The sequence below is a fragment of the Heterodontus francisci genome, chromosome 18 (assembly GCF_036365525.1).
Source record: "Heterodontus francisci isolate sHetFra1 chromosome 18, sHetFra1.hap1, whole genome shotgun sequence".
In the NCBI taxonomy this organism is placed as follows: domain Eukaryota; kingdom Metazoa; phylum Chordata; class Chondrichthyes; order Heterodontiformes; family Heterodontidae; genus Heterodontus; species Heterodontus francisci.
The window spans coordinates 60,993,371-61,016,684 of NC_090388.1; the positions used below are offsets into that span (position 1 = coordinate 60,993,371).

A 23,314-nucleotide genomic window follows, 5' to 3' on the forward strand; every position below is an offset into this window, starting at 1 on the left:
ACAAAGGGATGTTGGAGATGTAGGATGGATTTGTTGGCATGGGATGGGGAGCAAGAACGCGCAGCAGATTGGCATTGTGTTGGGATCCCTTCATTAGAACACCTTGTGGGCACATGAATCCCTGACCTTGCTGCAGGCCTGCTTTTCTTCAGACTTTTGCCAGCTTCTCCTGTTTAACCTCTTGTTGCCCCAGAGATTTGCATTTGTTTTTCTTCTTCATTTTGCACTTATCATCTGATGGAAAGACCATCTCAGCCATCTAATGTTTCCTGTTACCTTTCAGTGGATCACAGGTTTATTCACTGATCAGATATGTCTTCCCCCTCCCTTTATTCTGGTTCTGTTTGAATGATTGTACATTTCTTTCATTTCTGATGAAGGATTACAACTAAAGCATTAACTTGTCTGTTACCTCCATAGAGGATGTCTGACCTGGAGTGCATTTCTAGCATTTACTGTTTCATATTTTCTGGCTATGTCCAAAGTTTCAGTCTTGCTATCAAATGGTGTAATGTGAAATCCAAAGAAATTGCCAAGCACGCTTTCAAATTTGACCTGACACTAGGCTTTCTGGGCCATCTTCATGAGACCTCAATATTGCTAAGTTGCTGTGTTTCCTCCTAACTAGCCTATCAATACTTAACCTCTAAGCTGTCAACAGGAAGAACCTCCCTTTCAAACCTGGTGAATGAAGGTCGAGATATTGTGGAAAATAGCCCAAATCATGCACTGAACCAGGAAAAAATCTTTGAAATGTGGCTTTGGTTTCTTTTCCTGATGCACTACCAGCTGCTGGTCAATATGCTGTGATAACACGATCCACATATCTTGTGCACCAGGCATCTGGAGCACCAAGGTGCTGTTACAAATGATTCATTTCAAAACACTAATTAAAGAAGAGCAGAGAGTCTTCTTAAGGCCTGTATACCATGTTTGCCTCTCAACCAACACCACCAAAAATAGATGAACTTCCGATTCTTCTCATTGATGAAATGGCTACCATGTTTGCCTCTATAACAACAGTTATTATTTTGAAGTAATTCATTGTATATGGAATGCTTTGAGATATTTCTGAGAGACCTGAAAAAGCACTGTATAAATGTAATTTTATTTTGAACAAATCAGCGTAGAAAGCTCTGTTTTTGGGTCAGTTTACCTTTTATAATTATTTCAATCAGTAATCCCAGGGCCTACTTGTAGCAGTATTTAAGAGTGACTAGCAAACCATTTTTTATGGTCCAGAAAATGTATCTCTCTTGCCCATGCAGGTATTAAAGAAGGAAGATAACGTTTCGTGGCCTGGAACCCTGGCTATCGTCCATTCCTATCTTGCACATAAAGCGGGTATGAAAATGTAGTGAACGTCTCATACCAGGAACGGCTTGTTAGTTGCAGCCAAATTGCTACAACACTGGATCACTGGATAACTGCCAAGATGACCAGAATTCAAATCCTAGACCTGACTGACATTAAGACTCCCATCTTTCCAGAGATAATGGGTAGATTTTCAACTTGCCACCAAGACACGAAGCTCACGTCGTCGATAACTACCTGTTACGGAAACTAAGTTTCATTTCCATTTAAATAAATGAAACTAAAAATTGGGCAATTTCTATTACAGGTGGCTGATCCTTAACAGTAGTTTCATGCTCTGGCAGCAAGTTGAATATCTATACCAGTGAGTTTCCACTACTCTTGAAAGGGCAGTCTGGGGCAATGGAGGAAAACCTGTGAGAGGAATCCCTTCCCGTTTGGCAAAATTGCACATTCTTGTAATTTGGCCATGTCATGAAGGTGTCTATGAACTAGGACATCCCAGCGTCCAAAGGGAGCATGTGTTGATATGGAAAGTGTGGGGCAGAAGAGGAATGGATGAAGAGAAAATCTGCAAAACCTGGCATTTGCACTTTGATAGACTTAATTTTCATAAATACTAATAAAATGATAGGGTGTGAGTTGGACATTCTTCAACTTTATTATGGCTCCTACTGTTGCCGTCTGTCACCATGATTGCTGCTTTATCTAGAAGAGCTATACAATCAAGGCCACATCTACCTTCATAGTGTATTATTGTCATTTTGGACTGATCAAGGAGATGTGTATGGATGGTGGTATTGGTTCTATTTGGTTGTTCCTCTTTGGGATTAAGAAATCCACTGTCCCATGATACTCTCTTTCAGCAAATAAATGTGTCCACCAAATAAAAGGCAGGTCAGCTTGAATGCCAGTGAAATAAGGAATCTCGATTTGGAACATTAGAAGGCTGATGAATTTGGGTAACAGTGCTGACTTGGGAATGGTTACTAAGCCTACAAGTGTAAGAGAGTTTAATTAACATACACAGCTGAAATCAAGACACTGTTTGCTTAATTAATTTATGTTTCTTGATATAATTTAACTTCCTCCTACAGTCACGGCTGAGTAAATTCCTCAGGCTAGTGCTTCAATAATGTAATCAGTACTTTTTTTTTAAACCAACATCTTCAAGCATTAGCATAAATAAGTAGAAGAACAATATAATGTTTATTCATAATTTTTGTAATAGCTTTATTTAAAAATTGTCCTGATGATTTTTCAGAATCTCTAATTGAATTTTGGAAACAGATTAAAAATAAAATAATTCAGCGGACATGATTGAGGAATAAAACTGTTATGTTGGGTTGATTATCTATAAATGTCTGTATGATATTGCAGTAAGAGAAATTGTTTGTAATTGGCTCCTATAAAATAAAAAAGTAGTGTTAAAAATAATTAGGTTCAGAAAACTCGTAGCATTTTGTTATTGCTACTTTCACAGTGAAAGAAGAGGAGAAGAGGAAGCTGTTAAAGCGAGGGAGCGAGTTAAAGAGTGAGCATGAACAGCTGGAGGTGAAGGACAGACTGCTCAGTAGTGCTGTCACGGTAAGATTACATAACTATCTCAGTCCCTTATGTATTGGTTGTGGTTGAATGATTAAAGAATCCATTATATATTCCTTCTTTACATTCATTTCTCTTTCCTTTTTTTTGTCATCTCTTCAGTGTCCATTGATATCGGATGGCACTGCCATCTCCTAATGTAGTTAAGAAAGCAGTACAGTTGTGATCATGAGCTTTTCTGCAACCAGATGGGTGCATTTGCATAGAGACAAGTCATATCAATTGCATCGTTTCTTTTTTTTACTCCCCCTCCCCCCACCTTTCCTCTCACAGGACCTTTCCATCCAACAGCCTGTCAGAAAAGTGATTAAACTTTCATAATGAAGACAAGTTCCAGTATCATCACAATTGGGACGCGGTGGCATAGTGGTATTATCACTGGACTAGTAACCCAGAGACACGGTATTGATCTGGAGACATGGGTTCGAATCCCACCACAGCAGAAGGTGGAATTTGAATTTAATTAATAAACCTGGAATTAAAAGCTAGTCTAATGATGGCCATGAAACCATTGTCGATTGTTGTTCACTAATGTCCTTACCTGGTCTGGCCGTCATGTGACTCCAGACCCACAGCAATGTGGTTAACTCTTACATGCCCTCTGAAATGGCCTAGCAAGCCACTCAGTTGTACCTAACTGCTACGAAGTCAATAAAAACGAATGAAACTGGACAGACCACCCGGCATCGACCTAGGCATCAACCCAGCCCTGTCGACCCTGCAAAGTCCTCCTTACTAACATCTGGGGGCTTGTGCCAAAGTTGGGAGAGTTGTCCCACAGACTAGTCAAGCAACAGCCTGACATAGTCATACTCACGGAATCATACCTTACAGATAATGTCCCAGAAGCTGCAATCACTATCCCTGGGCATGTCCTGTCCCACCGGCAGGACAGACCCAGCAGAGGTGATGGCACAGTGGTATACAGTAGGGAGGGAGTTGCCCTGGGAGTCCTCAACATTAACTCCGGACCCCATGAAGTCTCATGGCATCAGGTCAACCATGGGCAAGGTAACCTCCTACCGATTACCACCTAGTGCCCTCCCTCAGCTGATGAGTCAGTACTCCTCCATGTTGAATGCCATTTGGAATAAGCACAAAATGTATTCTGGGTGGGGGACTTCAATGTCCATCTCTAAAAGTGGCTTGGTAGCACCACTGCTGACCAAGCTGGCCGAGTACTAAACGACATAGCTGCAAGACTGGGTCTGCAGCAGGTCATGGGGGGACCAACACGAGGGAAAAGCATACTTGACCTTCTCGCCAATCTGCTGCAGATGCTTCTGTCTATGACTGTATTGGTAGGAGTGACTACCGCACAGTCCTTGTGGAGACGAAGTCCCGCCTTCTCATTGAGGATACCGTGCATCGTGTTGTGTGGCACTATCACCGTGCTAAATGGGATAGATTTCGAACAGATCTAGCAATGCAAAACTGTGGATCCATGAGGCGCTGTGGGCCATTAGCAGCAGCAGAAATATACTCGACCACAATCTGTAACATCATGGCCCGGCATATCCCCCACTTTACCATTACCATCAAGCCAGGAGACCAACCCTAGTTCAATGAAGAGTGCAGGAGGGCATGCCAGGAGCAGCACTAGGCATACCTCAAAATGAGGTGCCAACCTGGTGAAGCTACAACCCAGGACTACTTGCATGCCAAACTGCATAAGCAGCATGCAATGAGACAAAGCTAAGCAATCCCATAACCAATGGATCAGATCTAAGTTCTGCAGTCCTGCCACAGCCAGTCGTGAATGGTGATGGACAATTAAACAACTAACTGGAGGAGGTGGCTCCACAAATATCCCCATCCTCAATGATGGGGGAGCCCAGCACATTAGTGCGAAAGATAAGGCCGAAGCATTTGCAACAATCTTCAGCCAGAAGTGCCAAGTTGATGATCCATCTCGGCCCCCTCCTGAAGTCCCCAGCATTACAGATGCCAGACTTCAGCCAATTTGATTCACTCCGCGTGATATCAAGAAACGACTGAAGGCACTGAATACTGTAAAAGCTATGGATCCTGACAATATTCCGGCAATAGTACTGAAGACCTCCAGAACTTGCTGCGCCCCTAGCCAAGCTGTTCCAGTATAACTACAACACTGGCATCTACCCGGCAATGTGGAAAATTGCCCAGGTATGTCCTGTACACAAAAAGCAGGACAAGTCCAAACCGGCCAATTACCGCCCTATCAGTCTACTCTCAATCATCAGTAAAGTGAAGGAAGGTGTCATCAACAGTGCCATCAAGAAGCACTTGCTTAGCAATAACCTGCTCAGTGATGCTCAGTTTGGGTTCTGCCAGGGCCACTCAGCTCCTGACTTCATTACAGTCTTGGTTCAAACATGGACAAAAGAGCTGAACCCAAGAGGTGAGGTGAGAGCGACTGTCCTTGACATCAAGGCAGCATTTGACCGAGTATGGCATCAAGGAGCCCTAGCAAAACTGGAGTCAATGGGAATGGGGAAAAACTCTCTGCTGGTTAGAGTCATACCTAGCACAAAGGAAGATGGCTGTGGTTGTTGGAGGTCAATCATCTGAGCTCCAGGGCATCACTAGGAGTTCCTCAGGGTAGTGTCCTAGGCCCAACCATCTTCAGCTGTTTCAATGACCTTCCTTCAATCATAAGGTCAGAAGTCGGGATGTTCGCTGATGATTGCACAATGTTCAGCACCTTTCGCAACTCCTCAAATACTGAAGCAGTCCGTGTAGAAATGCAGCAAGACCTGGACAATATCCAGGCTTGGGCTGATAAGTGGCAAGTAACATTTGTGCCACACAAGTGCCAGACAATGACCATCTCCAACAAGAGAGAATCGAACCATCTCCCCTTGACATTCAATGGCGTTACCATCACTGAATCCCCCACTATCAACATCCTAAGGGGCTACCATTAACCAGAAACTGAACTGCAGTAGTCAGATAAATACTGTGGCTACAAGAGCAGGTAAGAGGCTAGGAATCCTGCGGCGAGTAACTCACCTCCTGACTCCCCAAAGCCTGTCCACCATCTACAAGGCCCAAGTCAGGAGTGTGTTGGAATACTCTCCACTTGCCTGGATGGGTGCAGCTCCAACAACACTCAAGAAGCTCGACACCATCCAGAACAAAACAGCCCACTTGATTGGCACACCATCCACAAACATTCACTCCGTCCACCACCGACACTCAGTGGCAGCAGTGTGTACCATCTACAAGATGCACTGCAGCAACGCACCAAGGCTCCTTAGACAGCACCTTCCAAACCCACGACCTCTACCACCTTGAAGGACAAGAGCAGCAGATGCATGGGATCATCACCACCTGCAAGTTCCCGTCCAAGTCACACACCATCCTGATTTGGAACTATATCGCCGTTCCTTCACTGTCGCTGGGTCAAAATCCTGGAACTCCCTTCCTAACAGCATTGTGGGTGTACCTACCTCATATGGACTGCAGCGGTTCAAGAAGGCAGCTCACCACCACCTTCTCGAGGGCAATTAGGGATGGGCAATAAATGCTGACCTAGCCAACGACGCCCACATCCCATGAATGAATTTTTAAAAATTATAGTTCATCAGCTTGCCACCACCTAGTTGTATGGTCAAAATTGACTTATGGGATTATTCAAATGCTTTTCTATTACAATAATCAACTTCAACAGGACAGAAACCAATCTCTCTCCTCCTCTTGCTTGCATGAGCTTACTTGAAGACACACATGCAGACGCGTGTACAGATGTAGATGAGATGCTGGTTGAAAAGAACTCACAAGTATTTGGAAAGGAGTATATTGCAGTGCAATTGCTGAAATCTTTAAAGAATACAATCAAATAATTCCTTAATATTCTGTTCTAATTGCAAAGATTTCAAATATATAACACCAGACCAGTTCTCTGTTTCTGTGTATTTCAATTGGATGGGCTACTGTCAAAAGCAGTTGTGGAGCAAACTGATTTTTAAAAAAATTAAAATTGCTTGTGATTTAGCTCACAGTGAATAGTAAAGGAACCTTTTTTAAAATAGACCCAAAAACTTTGTGGCTTTCTTTAACCATTTATAATTACATTAAAATTTCATTAAAATTATGACATTTCAAAAATACAGCTTAGTTCTGTTGTCAAAATAGTTTGAAGTAGAAAAATATAGCAGTAAAAGTGTTGATTTGAGTTATAATAGCAATTGAAAGCATAAAGAAGTAACATTGGTGCAGAACAAAGAGAAGTATTAACAGGTTTATCGCTTTAGTTCAGGAGTACTGTGTATCTGTTGTACATTAAAAGTCATGTCAGCACACAATGCTGGTTGCAGACCTTACATTCGGTTGTCACATTATTTGATCATAGTTTTGTGTCAACTTTCCCATTGTAAATTACCATTTCTACATTTCCCATTCAATTTTCCACTGTCAACTTTCACTAATATAGTCTTCCAATTCTTTTGCAATAAAAATATTATACAACAAATTAAATTGTATAATGAGCAGCCAATACAATATCACCCATATAATGCTGTCAGCAGAATTTAAACTGGTCCCAGTGTTTTCCTTGTCCTAATGCAAACAGGATTCTGAGTTTTAATCTTGGGAGTGGGTGGTGGTGGTGTGGTAGTTGGGGACATTAAAGGAAAAGTGATGTTTAATTTTTACAAGATGTTAGGCTGTAGTTGGAGCATTGTTTACAATTCTGGACACTTTATTGCAGGAAGGATATTAAAAATTATAGAAAGGAAACAGCAAACATTCATTAGACTATCACCAGCAATCAGAGCTTATACTTACAAAGAAGGGTTTGAAAAATTTTGAGATGAGGGCTTTAAAAAAAGGCGACTAGTGAACAATTGTTTCCACTGTTCTGAAAATTGGGAACAAGGGGGCAGTGGACTCAAAATTATCACTAGAAAAATGGAGGGGCAAGTTAGAAGAATATTATTCATTCCGAAGTTTATTAGAGCATGAAATGCTTTACCATAAGTAGCAGTTGAGGCAGAGATTACAATATGATTTAAAGGGAAATTGGATAGTTTTACAAAAAGAATAACAAAAGGGGAAAGGGAAATTTCTGATTTGAGTAGTAATATTCACTCAAGAGCTATCACTGGCCTGATGGGCTGAATAGTCTGTTCTATAATAAGATTATAATGTCCAGATAGAGACTAGAATAGTGATTTGTTCAGCAGTTTTCTAATCAATGAAATATATCAACTCAAGAATTGCTGTCTAACTTTTATTTACTTAACAGAAATGTTTAGAATTGAAAACGAATCTCATAGCTAAACAGAAAGGAACTCAGGCCTCACTGGAACGTGTGAAAACCCTGATTAGGCTGATGCAGAGCGAGCAAGTGATCCAGGTTACAATGATGACAACCACAGCCACCTCTCGAGCATCCCCTTTGGTTTCCCTCCCATGGATCAAGCCTTCAGCTGCAGTAGGGACCCCTCCAGCCACATTGAAGCAGCAATCACAAGGAAAGAACTAAAGGAACTGGACAAATCCAGATTAATTACTGTCGTTGGGAATATTTACACAATTTTATGTGTGGAAACAGTGGGGGTTGATAACCGATCGATGCAGTACAGAGAATGTTGGAGCAAAAAATGCACCATACAGGTAGTTTGTACTGTGACTGCAATCCTTTAAGCCACTACTTTGAAAGCTAAAGAGATTTTAATTTTTTTATTTTATTTTTATGTTGGCCTTAACCTATTGATTCTGGAACCAGAAAATGGCCGCTGAAAAAAAAAAGTTTTTGATTTCTCCACAGCCGGTGTTTTGAACACCAGTTTGCCTCATGGGAGAGAGAAGAAAACAATGGAACATACTGCAGTAGATTGACAATTAACGCAACAAAGCTGTAACATATAAAGCATTTTCCGGTGAAATGGGGATCTGTTTTTTAGGACTGTACATTACTGTAACTAAGTTTAACATGCAAGACAATGTCTGACATTTATTCAGGTGACGCGCAAAAAATGGTTTTATTGTGTATGTAAGGGTCTTCAGAGCATTCAAACAAAGTTTAATTTTTTCAGTATTAATATAGGTAAGAAACACATATTTAAAATAAAGTATGAGGTTAGTATTTAAGGTGGGATAATAAGTACAGTATTTTCCTGCTGATGCCTATGAAATATGTTTTATCAAGTATTTAATGAATACAAATGCAAAACATTTTTTGCAACTTCTCGTTGACATTTTTGTGCAGATCAGTTCTTAAACCATATAGTGAGTATTTTAGGGAAGCCATGTTTTATTTTTTTTTTTTTTTGAAGTACTGTATTTGCCAGGTTTATATTTTTAAAAAATGCCAAAAATGTGTTTCTTCCTCCTCCAGTACTGTATTTGTATCACAGAAAATTGACAGTTTAAACAAACCCTGGGATAGTGATGAAGTTACCGGGTGGAGGGGAGGGAAGGATGGGGAATATCTGTTAAACAGTACATGAAACTGCCTCAGAATCATCATAAATAATTGGCATTGAAAATGTCAATACTGGAGTCAAGGGACACAAATTTTATAAGGGTTTACAGCTTTTTGTGGACCTTCTTTCCTTTCCTATTTAGTAAATGATACTCCAATCGGCTTTGACTAATGTAGGACAGCTACTTGATTCAATAGCTAGTCTTCCTGATAATAGAGGGTCTGCACCTTGGGAGGCCACAGCTATTTGGCATGGGAAGCTTTAGGCCTGCTCTGGCAGTGCATGGTCCCTTCAACCATTTTCACAATTCCGGGAAAAACTGTGCAGTGCAATGCAAATCTATTTTATTACAGTCAACACTTCAATGAACAAGATTTTATATTCTTTTACTGGTGAACAAAAATAAAGAGAACCACAAGATGCTACTGGTTTAATGCCAATATGCATTTTGATGTGGCTTGCAATGTAAATGTTTCAGGTTAAATGTTTTTTGATGACTAAAGAGAAAAACAAATTGTTCGGTTTTCAAATATTAAGTGGTTGCGACTTTTTTTTTGGGGGGGGGGGTGCAGAAAGAAGTCTTGGCCTCTTAGCATAGATCTTCAAAGGAGCTTTCCAGTGGTTAATGTGCATTGAAAGTGAATTCATCTTAATTCTGCCAATGTAGTTCTTTTTTTTAAAAAAAATTAAAACTGAATTGTGAAATCTGCTTGTACATGCTTTTATGAAACCATTTGCTGTCAGGTAACTGCATCCCATACTCCAGTGAGAGATGCGTTGACTTTCACAAGGTGTAGCTTCAAAGTATATCCGAACAATCAAGCCTCTTAACATGCCCTTTTACATATCCCAGCTTTCTGAATTCAGTTGTAATATTTCATTGCAGTATTATAGAAACAAACAAACACATACAGTGGACATACTAATAATAGCTATCAAGCCTGTCTTTTAGTCTCCTCCTTTATAGATATATAAAAGACGCCTGTCCTGCTGGCTCCTTAAACCCCCTCAGTTTTGAATCTGCAAATAAAATGTTCCATGTGCCATCTCTGTTCACAGCAAGCTTCATTTTCTCTCCATGAAGAAAAGAGCAAATGTTTGTGGCTGGAGTGCACATGCCCCCACATGGTTCCCTTTTGTTCAGGCCCACCTATAAGTTGACATTTTCAATCGCACATGCTTACAGTTTATTGTGTTTCAGGTGTCAACCACCTCAAAAATTACACAGGAACTTTTTCCACCACTCTCTCAATTCACCAAGTTTCATCAGTGTAGGTGAGCTATATCAGCTGCTGGTGACTTTTAATTTAATTTATACAATGTGAAATCAATGAGCATTTTACTTGTGCAGGGTTCTTTCAGGCTCCACTTCAAAAAAAATATTTAATTTTAAAATATAAATAATAAATCTGCACTTCGTAGTTTTCAGGGTGAAATACAATATTTTAGCATAGTGGGGCTCCTGTTTGTTGATACACTGAAGAATTAAACAATGCCCACACTGTGGGTGAGTTTTCTTTAATGCTGTACTGCTACAGGCATACTTGATTGCAAGCTGGAATTTATAAAAAGATTAAAATTCCAATAGTAAGAAAGCCAAAAAAAATTAACTCACTCAATTCTAAAAGTCTGGATACCTTGTATGTGTTAGGCCTAGCCCTTATCCTCCCATTTTCCAATCAGAAGCATTTCTCAGGTAGAGACGAACCAAAATTGATGATTGGAGTGCATGATATTTTAGGTCCCAATCACTAAAGTGGAGTTGAACTTTAAGCAAACAGTATTTACTCCTTTTTATTACAACTAATTGCAGACTTTAAAGGAGCAGCCACTAATTGTATTCTAAACAATTCTTGTGATTTGACAGTAGCTCTCTCGCAAGTGCCACTATTTAATTTCCCTGAAGCTTTAATGCATAGTTTTTATTTTTAAGAGTGGTTAATATGGAGGATTTGGGTGGGAAAGTAGATTGATGTAATTTCATTGTGTGTTAAAGTTTGTTGCACAAATAATATGATCAGATTCTAAATTATTACAGGGTGGTTGAATGGATCTTTATCAAAATGTTTAAGTGTAGTAGTTTCAGGTTTTGAGAATCTTTACTTTTTGGTGCAATGTTCCTTGAGGAAGATTTGGTAACAAAAATTAGCTACAGATATAAAGCAGAATCTGAAGGAAATCAGCTGCATAGTATTTTCAACATGCTGCAAGCATGCATTAAAAAACACTCAGGCTTCTCAAAAGCACACTGCGTTCAGTGCAAAGATTTTGACAGCATTCCAAATGTGTAGTAGTGTATTGAATGCGTGATCTGTTACCACAGTAGCGGAATAATCTTGCACTAACTATCCTTAGGTGCCATACATATAAGAGCCTTAAGTAACAAATTTCTGTTGCAGTTATTTTAATATCCCATTACATATTCATGTATAACTAAAAGATGGTCAAGGATATCACTGAAGCATTGTTCTATTCATGCCTTCTATTATGTTGCAAAATGAAAAAGACTTCAGAGTACGCCACTAGAAGAAATAATTTGTATTCATTTATTTATTCTGATTTCAAGGTAGTCTTCATGCTTCTACCACAAACTCTGCAAAACATTATTTCGTTGCATATAATTTTGTTTTTATTTGCTGCACAAGTGAGTTATCTGAATAAGTAACCCACAACTAATGCAGGAACTGCTATATATATATATATATATATAGACAGCAGATTTATTTTAAAAGATGCAAAATAAACTCTTTAACTTGTGTTGTAGATATATTTGATGTTTTTTGTTCTGAATGGGCCTTTTTGAATCCCTTAGCCAACAAGCATGCAGAGTGCCTTTAAAGGCAGAATTTATGAAGGGCGAAAAAGCACAGCTACACCACCTCTATCAATTTTTACATAATATCAAATCATATTACATTGTAAATACAATTAGGAAAAACATGGTAGTGCTTGTGATCACGTTACACTTGATTGGGTGACTAGGTTAATCGATGTACAGAAAATACTGTAGAGAGTAGGATGCCTGCTCTTCTAGTTTAAGGTGGTTCACTTGGCAGAGCAGTGCTAAGCAGATTAATGGAACTGAGAAACATTGTCACAATTGTTTATTGTGTAAAAGAAATGTCTTAAATAAACTGGGACAAGAGAAAAGAAAAAAATTAAAAATCAACATTGTATCATCACACAAATGGTCTTTTTATTTTTTCCTATTTTCACTTTTTGAGTTTTGTCATACTGTTGAATGTGTTTTACCATGATAGTTCATGGTACTAGAAGTTCTAATTTAAGCAACATATTGCACCCTATCTAGTTTTGTATGTCAATTTCTAAATGGCAACTTGCTCTCAATTCTCCATCTTATACAAATAGCCTGAAGACGACTTGCCAGCTTTTTTTTCCCACTGCTTCCTGACACCTTATATTAACTTTTAGTAGTTTATTAAAGTAACATCTGAGTTCATAAATTCAGTTAAGTGGAGGAATCCAATCTGTGCCACCTTTCTTCGGTATTGCATGCTGTTCCTGGTTATTCATTTTGATTTGTTCTGACTCTTTAGGTAAAATAGTAGTCCAGCTGTATCTGAAATATTTGCTTACATTGCTTGTTGCTTGTATGCATGGAACAAAATATTTAGATGGGCATTAGTGCTGTACTACTTCCTCTCAAAATACAACAAAGGTGCACACTAACCACTGGATGGGTGCTTAAAGCAAAAAGTTTTATTTATATATATATATATATATATATATTACACACATCTAAGTAATCACTATTGAATGAATTCTCTTTGTTATACATTTGTAAGAAAACAAATCAGTATTATACTGTTCTACTACTTTGTTGATATCTGTGTGGTTTTGCCCATGGAATGTAGAAGGTCAAAGTACAAATGATATGTTGAGTGGATTTGTGAGCATTTTGTTCTAAGGTGTGGTAGTGTAGCAATAATAAAAACACAAAAAGCATTTTTTTAAAAAAAAAGCTTACCACCAGATGCAGAAAGTGTTCAGATGACAGATTTGTAAATGAGTTACATTTTCTTTAAAAATCCATGCTTCATGTAATGGCAAAAATATTCTAAATGAAAAACAACCTGATAGTTGACATTTGGTACTTATTGTCTTTTTTCGCCCCTCTTGTTTGTACTTCTTGTAGTCCCACACCCACCCAAAAAAAGTTTTTTGTTTATTATTTAGGTATTCCTGGCCCAACCTCAGGTTAGAATACTCAGAGATGGATTCTGGTAGCTCAAGGTCAAACTCTGTACCATAGCAGACAACCTATTCATTTTTTGAATTGTTTTTCTTCTCCTCCTCCCCCATCTTCCATGTATTTGCTCATACTTTTGTAACTTATTTGCTATTACACATTAACTAACATGTAGTACTGTTGCTTTGGACTGTGGATTTCTCCACAACTGTTATCAGGGTGCATAACAGATCTAGTAGGAGGACTGAAATTATGGTTACTGGCAGTGACTACAATGCCGTTTATCTAAGTGGGAGTGTTTCTTTTGAATCAAAATTCCAAACTGACTGAAAAGAACCAGTTGAGTAAGGGTAAGTGACTTAGATACATTTATATATCACTTACCAAATCATAGGGAAAAATTTTATCTGAACAGACCTGCACGCAATGGGAGGCTGTTTGCTGGGCAGGAACCTGTTTGCTGTTGACGCAGCATTTACCATGCCTCTTCAACTCAGCACAGTATTAGCACACGACTTCCATGTTTCCTGACCAGAGAGGGCAGGCAGGATTTCTAGGACCCAGGCAGGGGTCAGAATGTCTGACCTTGTACATTGATCCCTGTGGCTTCAGCTACCACAAGAATGGAAAGGAAACCTAGGAAGGCTGGTCTTCCAGGTCTTAGACTCTTACCTGCAGGTTCTCCTTCGGGATCTGAGGAACTGAAATGAGTTGAGGTTGTCGAGGACAGGGGAAGGGGTGAGCCTCTCCAACCAAGCTGGCATGCCGAGGGAGTGAGCAGCAGGAGTGTAGTCCCTTGAACCTGGAGACAGTGCCCCAAGAGGTTCAAGGACCTCAGAAAAGCAGGAAAAGTTAGCACATAATGTTTAGGTACCAAGCCCCACACTCTGACTTTCATAGCATTTTCCTCACCCCAACACAGCTTGCAGCTCCACTCATTCCTTTTTCTCCAGGCACCTCCTCACATCCCTGCCAAAACGCTCATGCACCTGCAGCTTTGTGCCATCTCACACCCATGCCTCAGTCACCCTGCAAAAATGCTGCCCTTTCCTACTCTTCACACAATCCATTTCTCACACTCACAACTCTGCTTTCTCTCTTTGCAGAAGGCAGTGCAGAACTGCAGGGAGAGGCAGAGAACTGGGGTGGGGGCCTTCCAGTGATCACCACCTTGTTAGCCACTGTCAATGTGTGCCCACCTGGTCCATAGGGAAGGAGGTCCTGTTCCAGAAGGGTGTGGATGTCAGCATCAACCTGATCCTCTGCCTGTAGATCTTGTGTTGAGGGTCTCACCTCTTTTGAGCAGGATCTGATTTTCAGTACCTGTCTTTTTTTTCTACACTCGTTTACAGGATGTGGCTGTTGCTGGCAAGGCCAGCATTTATGGTTGATCCCTATTGTGCATGAGAAGGTGATGGTGGTGAGCTGCTTTCTTGAACTGCTGCAGTCCATGTGGTGTAGGTACACCCACAATGCTGTTAGAAAAGGAATTCTAGGATTTTGACCCAGCAATGATGAAGGAACGGCAGTATACAAGAACACAAGAAATAGCAGCATGAGTAGACCATATGGCCCCTCGCGCCTGCTCTTCTATTCAAAATGATCAAGGCTGATCTTAGGATTCAACTCCACTTTCCCGCCCGCTTGCCATACCCCTTGATTCCCTGAGAGACCAAAAATCTGTCTATCCCATCCTTAATTGTATTCATCAATGGAGCATCCACAACCCTCTGAGGTAGATAATTCCAAAGACCCAAACCCTTTGAGTGAAGTAATTTCTCCTCATCTCAATCCTAAATGATCGGCCCTTATCCTGAGACTGTGCCCCCATGTTTTAGATCCCCCGACCAGCGGAAATGATCTCTGTGTCTACCCTATCTTAGAATCTTGCATTTCAATGAGATGACCTCTCATTCTTCTAAAGTTGAGGGAGTACAGGCCCAATTTACTTAGTCTCTCATCATAGGAAAGTCCCCTCATCCCAGGGACCAATCTAGTGAACCTTCGCTGCACTGCCTCCAATGCAAGTGTATCCTTTCTTAAACGTGGAGACCAAAACTGCAGAGTATTCCAGATGTGGTCTCACCAAAACCCTGTACAATTGTAGCAATACTTCCTAATTCCTGAACTCGAATCCTCTTGCAATAAAGGCCAACATGCCATTTGCCTTTCTAATTGCTTGGTGTACCTGTATGTTAATCTTCTGCGTTTCTTATACAAGCACACCCAAGTCTCTTTTAACATCGATAAGTTGCATGCCTATTAAAAAAAAATGTTCTGCTTTTCTATTCTTACCGACCAAAGTGCATAACTTCACAATTCCCTACATTATACACCATCTGCCATCTTGGTGCCCACTCATTTAACCTGTCTATATCTCTTTGCAGTCTCTGTGTCCTCCCACAGCTTATCTTTCCACCTACCTTTGTCTCATCAGCAAACTTAGATACATTACTCTGTCTCTTTATCTAAGTGAGGCCCCAGCACTGATCTTTGTGGCTCTCCACTATTTACTGCCTGCCAACTTGAAAATGCCCCATTTATGCCCACTCATTGGTTAACAGACAGGAAGCAATCATCAATCCATGCTAATATGTTACCCCCAATTCCATGAGCCCTTATCATGCCAATTAACCTTTTTTGTGGTACCTTATCAAATGTCTTTTGGAAATCTAGGTATACTACATCTTCTGGTTCCCTTTTATCTACCCTACTAGTTACACCCTCAAAAAAACTCTAATAAATTTGTCAAACGGTTTTCTCTTTAGTAAAACGATGTTGACTTGTTCTAATCATACTGTGCTTTTCTAAGTGCATTGTTGAAACTTCCTCAATAGATTCCAGTATTTTCCCGATGACTGATGTTAGGCTAACTGGCCTAGTAGTTCCCTGTTTTCTTTCTCCCTCCGTTCTTGAAAAGCAGTTGTAACATTTGCCAACTTCCAATCTGATAGGACCATTTGCAAATCTAAGGCATTTTGGAAAATCACAGCTAGTGCATCCACTATATCTACAGCTATCTCTTTTAGAACCCTAGGATGTAGGCTATCAGGTCCTGGAGATTTGTCAGATTTTAGTCCCTTAAGTTTCTCCGATACTTTTCCTCTAGTGATATGAATTTCCTTAATTTCTTCACTCTTTTTAGCCCCTAGGTTACTGTCTATTTTTGGTATGAAACTTATGTCTTCTACTGTGACGACAGACACAAAATATTTGTTCAATGCCTCTGCCTTTTCTTCATTCCCCATGATAATTTCTCCTGTCTCTACTTCCAAGGGACCAACATTTACGTTAGCTACTCTCTTCCTTTTGATATACCTGTTAAAGCTCTTACAATCTGTTTTTGTGTTACTGGCTAGTTTATTTTTTCCCTTTTTTTTATCATCTTTTTGGTGGCCCTTTGCTGGTTTCTAAAACACTTCCAATCCTCAGACTTGCTGCTTTTTTTTTTTGCAACATTGTAAGCCTTTTCTTTTAATCTAATACTATCCTTAACTTTCTGAGTAAGCCATGTCTTTCTGGCTGAGTTTTTGTTTTTCAGAGGTATGTATTTTTGTTGAACATTTTGAATTGTTTCTTTAAAGGTTTCCTACTGTTCATTTACCACAATACCTTTTAGTCTATTTACCTAATTTACCTTAGACAGTTCTCCCCTTATGCCTACATAATTGGCTTTAAATTTAAGATTCTTGTTTGTGATTGGAGCATGTCACTTTCAAACTTAACATGGAATTCAATGGTATTATGATCACTGTTTCCCAGTGGATCTTTTACTATGACATTACTTATTAACCTTGCTTCATTACACAATGCTATGTCAAAGATAGCTTTATCCCTAGTTGGATCTACAATGTATTGCTCCAAGAAACTGTCCCAAAAGCATTCTACAAACTCATCTTCTAGAGACTCCTGCCAATTTCATTGTCCCAGTCTATATGAAGATTAAAATCCCCCACAATTATTACATTACCTTTGTTACAAGCTCCAATAATTATAGTTCCAAGTCAGTATAGTGTGTGATTTGGAGAGGAACTTGCAGGTGGTGGTGTTCCCATGCATTTGCTGCCCTTGTTCTTATAGTTGGTAGAGGTCGAATGTCTGGTTAAATCCTGAATTAATTGCTTCTTGGCCTATTTTAATGACTTACCAGACAGCTCTACAGGGGGTTTGCCTGCAAACCCACCTCGGTTAAACCTGGAAGTTGGCGGGATCACATTGGGTCGATGTCACTTTTCAGGTCTTAAACTTCCTCATCCTCTAAACCCGAACCTGCCTCCCGCTGGCAATTAAAATTCTGTTCAAAGTATCTCGGTATGCTTTATATAATGAATCACTTCTGAAATGCAGTTACTGATAACAAATGTAGTAACCAATCTGCACCAGCAATGTCCCACTGACCACTACGAGCTGATCCATCAGTTGTGGTTTTGGTGACATTTGAGGCTGGATTCCTACTTTTCAAATAGTGCTATTGCATCTTCATCTACTAGCACAGACATAACCTTAGTTTAAAGTTTTAAGTGAAGGATAATGCCTCTGAATCCTTCTTTGAAACTGCAGCCCTACCTGCAGCTTAGAGTAGAAGTTCTGATATGAGGCTTGAGCTCAAGTTTATGTCCCAAAAGGAAGCAACGGACACCCTGGGACTCATCACAGATCCTGGTTGGGTGTCATTAACTTAATTGCTTGAATTATAGGCTACCCATTCGAAATTACTTAATTTCAAAACTCAGTCCAATATGCAACCTTTATTTGTTTTGGGCACGTGGTCCCCAAGTGATTACAGAATAAAAAGTATTTGGATACCTTAAAGCCATGAGATCTTAGCTTGCATTGTTTTCATATCTTTACTTCACTAATCCCCACGGAAAAGATATTCAGGCTGATTAACTGTCTGACAGACTGCAATATAAATGCGCGTTCCATGGTTACAACCATCTTTATAGCAGCTGATCAGGTGGTTAACTCTATACTGCAGCAGTGTTTTATAGGTTCCCACAACCTCTGGATTCAAGTATCCTCCTGGAAGTCAACTCAGAATTCAGAGCCAGTACTTCAGTCTCCAATGCAAGTGGAATGTAGTTAAAACCCTGTACTTTGACTCGAGGCAGGAATGGTACCACTTTGCCGCAGGCTCATCCTTTGCTTGATGAAGATGGTATTAGTTTCACAACAGTAGTTGTGCACTATATACCTTAAATTTCATTTTATATTAATTTGTGCAGAGAAACTTTTCAGATATACTTTAATCGATACACTTCACCTTCTATACATCGGTCACATAATAAAATCTGAAACCCATTTCTGGTCTTTGTGTAAGAGTAGTGCCCTCTGGCATTGTCATACTAATTTTTCAAGATGCTCTTTCACTTCTGTTTAAATTTTGTGATTTCTTTTACGTAATGAAAGCACACCAGCAATGAAATGCTCAAACAAATTTAATACCAATAAAAATATTTGAAAGTATCAAAATTGACATAATAGGTGCCTTCTCCTACCCCAGATGCCTCAGTTGGTGATGATATGGCCCAGAGTGTCAAACAGTGTGCCTACTTTCTCCTTGAAGAGCTACAGAGCCAGATAATCCACTACCAGTTACACTCGGGACTCCAGAATCCAAGTGTTATAATAATAAACCAAGACCACAGAGCAATAAGAGCTTTGTGTTCCCTGTTTTCATGAGTTCTAGTGTGGCCATATTTAGAGAGCAAGAACCAAACCTGGTTAACTATGAGATTAAAACAATAGTGCACGGGTGGAGCTGCTGTTTAAAGGGGTGGTTTCACCCAGCTTCATTGTTGCTGTGCAGAGAAGAAATCATGGTTGAACAAGACCACCTGCATTTTCAAACAGAAAATGGTTGATATCAGACTTGCAACAAATGAGGATTGCCCATTTTGACAACCATGGTACCCCTCTCATAGAAAAGCCATCAAGCTACCAGAATGAATGCTAATTGGAAAACAAGAAAGCTAATTGCTTCAGATAGACTGTCAAGGTCAGGCTAGACAGAAATACACTTTATCAGTTAGTTGGAGACCGTATGTAAGCCAATAAGCATTTCTTAGCATGTTACCTCAGTCAGTGTATAACATGGTAAGTATTTGGAAAATAACTGCCCCCCCCCCCCCTCAGTGAGGCGCACCACAGCTTAATACTCCCACTGAACAGTGTGACAATTGCATGATCTTTTGGAAAGATGATCCCACAAAGCAAGCTTAGCATGATCCATGTTCATGTATTCACATGCAGGTTAGCATGCAGAATGACTACTTGGCTGTCACTTACGTTCTACACAAACTTCCAGCACTATTCAATTTACTGGACCCCTAAACACATTTAAAAAAGTACAGATCAGAACTGACGCAACTCTTCATTTTAGACGCTTCAATCATCATAGCAGACAATGCTGAACTTGGTGGATTTAGAGGTCTTCAGTTATGGACGGGTTTTTTTTTCTCTGTTTAAAAACTAAGGGGGATCTGTATGCCTTTAAGACTGAGAGAAATTTTACTATTCTCTGGGAACAGTGTGTGCGAGCTACACGCCTGTTCCTAAGCAACCGCAAGAGAGAGGTAACATGCCGTATTGTATCAGTTTGACTGTGTGTAAAGACTGGCTAGAACCGGTTTGATCTGGCAGACCTGCGAAGTGTGCTCTCCTTGAAGGAAGGATTTCTGTCTCTGCAGAAAATCAACTTTAGGCGAAACACAGCCTGTAGGCCAAAGAGAAAAGGACCCCTGGAAAGGAATCTTTGCATTGTTGGAGGTAGCAAATTCCTTTTTACTTTGTCTCTAAGCAGTCTCTGTCTCAAGAGTGATTTTCTGTTGTCTTTCGTATTTCTGGGAGCTCTGGCATTCTACGTAAACTTTCTACTGATAGATCTATTTTGATTTTTGAATTAGCAGTCTATTATTACATTCCTTGTTGAAAGATCTGTATGATGCCTACTGCAGCCGAAGTGTCGTGAATGCTGATCTATTACAGACTGTTTATCAAACTTGCCTGGAGACTTTGAGTGGCATCTCACTATTCAACTCTGGGACACCCCACTGAACCGGGAACATAATTTAAAACATAATTTTAAAACTGGATAAACGTTGGCTTTTGAATGTTTGTGTGTGTGGATGAAGGTTAGGAGGAATATCTCAATATTGTTTAAGATTTAGTTTATTAATAAATAGTTAATTTGTTGTTTAAAGATACCTGGTTTGGTGTGTTTTATTCTTGGGGTTAATAAAGTGTTTAATTTGGCCAATTTCTGATAGGTGGGAAACTTTAATAATATGCTGTGACCTATGGAGTAATGGGACTGAATTGACAGTGCATTGCTCCTGCCTCAGTTGTAACACTTCCCAGACCCAGGGGCTAATAGCATTTTTTTATAATTCCTCACCTCAAACACATTTTGCAGAACCTACCATTAATTATTTTCTACTTCAGCCACCAATCTAACATTTCTTCCATTTCTGGCGCCATCCTCAAGGAGAAGTTGTTGTGTTCCCCACAAAGCTCCATACATAGAAAGCATCAGCCTTGGTGCATTCAAACCTAGAAAATGTAGGTTGAAAGTGGGTGCGCCAAGTGAATCAGTACAAGGGAACAAGAGCAGGTGGTGGAGTCATAGCAGGAACAAGATACTAATGGCCAGCCCACATCTTACCTCAGCTGTCGACCTGGGACCTCACATGGCTTGCACTAAAAAACAAGATGTTATTTGAACAGCAATTTTCTAGTCATTAGAGGGTGTGCCAAGCACTCTGCATGGTCTGATAATGGCTAGCCCATTACCCAGATCTGGGAAGTTGTGAATGAACGGAGCTGCAGTCCATGGAACAAATGGCAACTCAAGGGCAATCATTAGCACAATCCTCGGTCACCAAGATTCTAAACACATATTGTAAATGCTCAAAATGCAGCTTGAGGCCTTAATGTTCATTCTCCATGAAGTTGTCTTGTCCAGTTTTAACAAGCCAGAAAGAGAGGTGCATTATGCAGGTCTTAGTTATCCAGAGGTCTATCTGCTTCACTGTGGAAGTAGTGACAGAGTTATACTGTCTCTTAGAAACAGGGATGACACTGCCAACAGGGTCAGTGTCACCACAGCCCTCAACTATTGTGCATCTAGTCTCTTCCAAGGTGTTATAGAGACAGTGGCAACACCTCTTCAACCTACTGTTTGGAAGTGGGCATTCAGTTGTATGGGCCTGTTTTGATGGTTATAAGCAGATACATATGAACATTGTGAAGTTCTTCTGGTTTAGAAAGGGTATGAATTTTTGAACTGAGAATCTCTGAAGAGCATTGATAAGTTAACGTTTAAGGTGTAGACCCTTCATCAGAACCTATGTCACAAATGAACAACTTTTTAAAAATGGATCAAAATAATGTAACGTGGAGGTGACCGCTTTGCCAAACACATCCATTTCGGTCCACGATTACCCCGTTACTTTCCACGGCAATTCGCTTTCCCACTCTTGCCTCCATCTGGTGTTGTACACTGTTTCAATGAAGGTTAAGGATATTTCTTGTTCAAAATCTCTTCAGATAAACTGAAATCGTTTGTACACCTTTGATATTTTTTGGAGAAAATGCGTCCACATTAATTTTTAAAGCAAATTTTACAGCTGATTAATTTCATCAGAGTTGGCAACAAAATCCCTATTTAGGTCACATCATGTGAGGTGTCACAATAGGAAGCAGTCACCAATGTGCTCGATAGTGATATTAGGCATTTTTGAGTAGTGTTGGCAAAAGTGCCAAAAATCATAGTGCAGACCACCAAAGTTGAAACCAGTAGAAAAAAAGACATCAACCACCAAGCAATAGTGATTAGGTGACATCAAGCTTGGAATTGAAAAATCTGCAGATTATAGGAAGTAGTAAGTGAGGGAGGCAAAAAATTTAAGGCTCTGTAGGAACAAGTTATCGCAGGTAACTGAAATAAGTCTCGATTTCAACACAATGATGATGCAGGGAGAAGAATGTAAGATTACTGTAAAGTGTATGATCAGCAAGAGTCAAAAGGATTGGGTGATGAATGGAGGAGGGTTTTGATCTGGGAAAGATAAACAGCTATTTATTGAGGAGGTCCTCAGCTGATGGAGAATGAGTCCAAGGTTGAGCCACGAGCAACAATTACAACAACTTGTACCACGAACAGTCATTGGAGAAGGATTAGGGGTGATGACCAAGGATCAGAGGCAAGTTCAGTGCCAAGGAACGCCCCTGTAATTTAGTCTTTGCTCCTCATATACTGAACTGTGGCCTTTTACACACAAAATTTGTTAATGTACCCCTGCTCAGATTGAAAAGAACAGAATGGCCTCATTCTTATAACTTTCTCACTGCTACTGAGGAACTAACACAAGTTTCTTTCTATTCTCCTTGCCAGCAATTAATGGAAAAATGATCATTGGTTTCTCTGTGACTTGTGCTATAAACTGCAAATCAATTTATTAGGAGTAAAAAAATTAAATGGCAGCAAAAGACCAGTCAAGCAGATTGTACTGCATTACAGAACTTGCAATGTACCCCTTTGTTGGATACAAAAGGATGAAAAGAATATGGTATCTTCCCACAAACATAAAAAATTTAATTCATAGGAAACTGTAGAAAACAAAGCCTAGGAATAATTATGAAAAATGCAGATCAAAATTTAATATGAACTTCTAGAATTCGGTAATCTAATGGGTTTTTCTAACTCTGACCAAAAAAAGCACTGAGGCCTTGTGACTCTTTTGATGTGCTGCACCATAAAGCATTAAACTCTTTT

General features: G+C 39.8%; 1 protein-coding gene across 1 annotated transcript in view; it reads left to right on the plus strand.

The window, feature by feature from the left end:
• phf21b (PHD finger protein 21B) overlaps positions 1-12,494 on the plus strand; it is a 269,761-nt gene extending 257,267 nt beyond the window's left edge. Inside the window, exons 13-15 of the mRNA XM_068050837.1 lie at positions 1,269-1,344; positions 2,798-2,901; positions 8,147-12,494. Of these exons, the coding sequence (XP_067906938.1) occupies positions 1,269-1,344; positions 2,798-2,901; positions 8,147-8,386 (420 nt within the window). The 3' untranslated portion in view covers positions 8,387-12,494. The remainder of the gene's footprint in view (positions 1-1,268; positions 1,345-2,797; positions 2,902-8,146) is intronic.
• Positions 12,495-23,314: the final 10,820 nt, after the last annotated feature.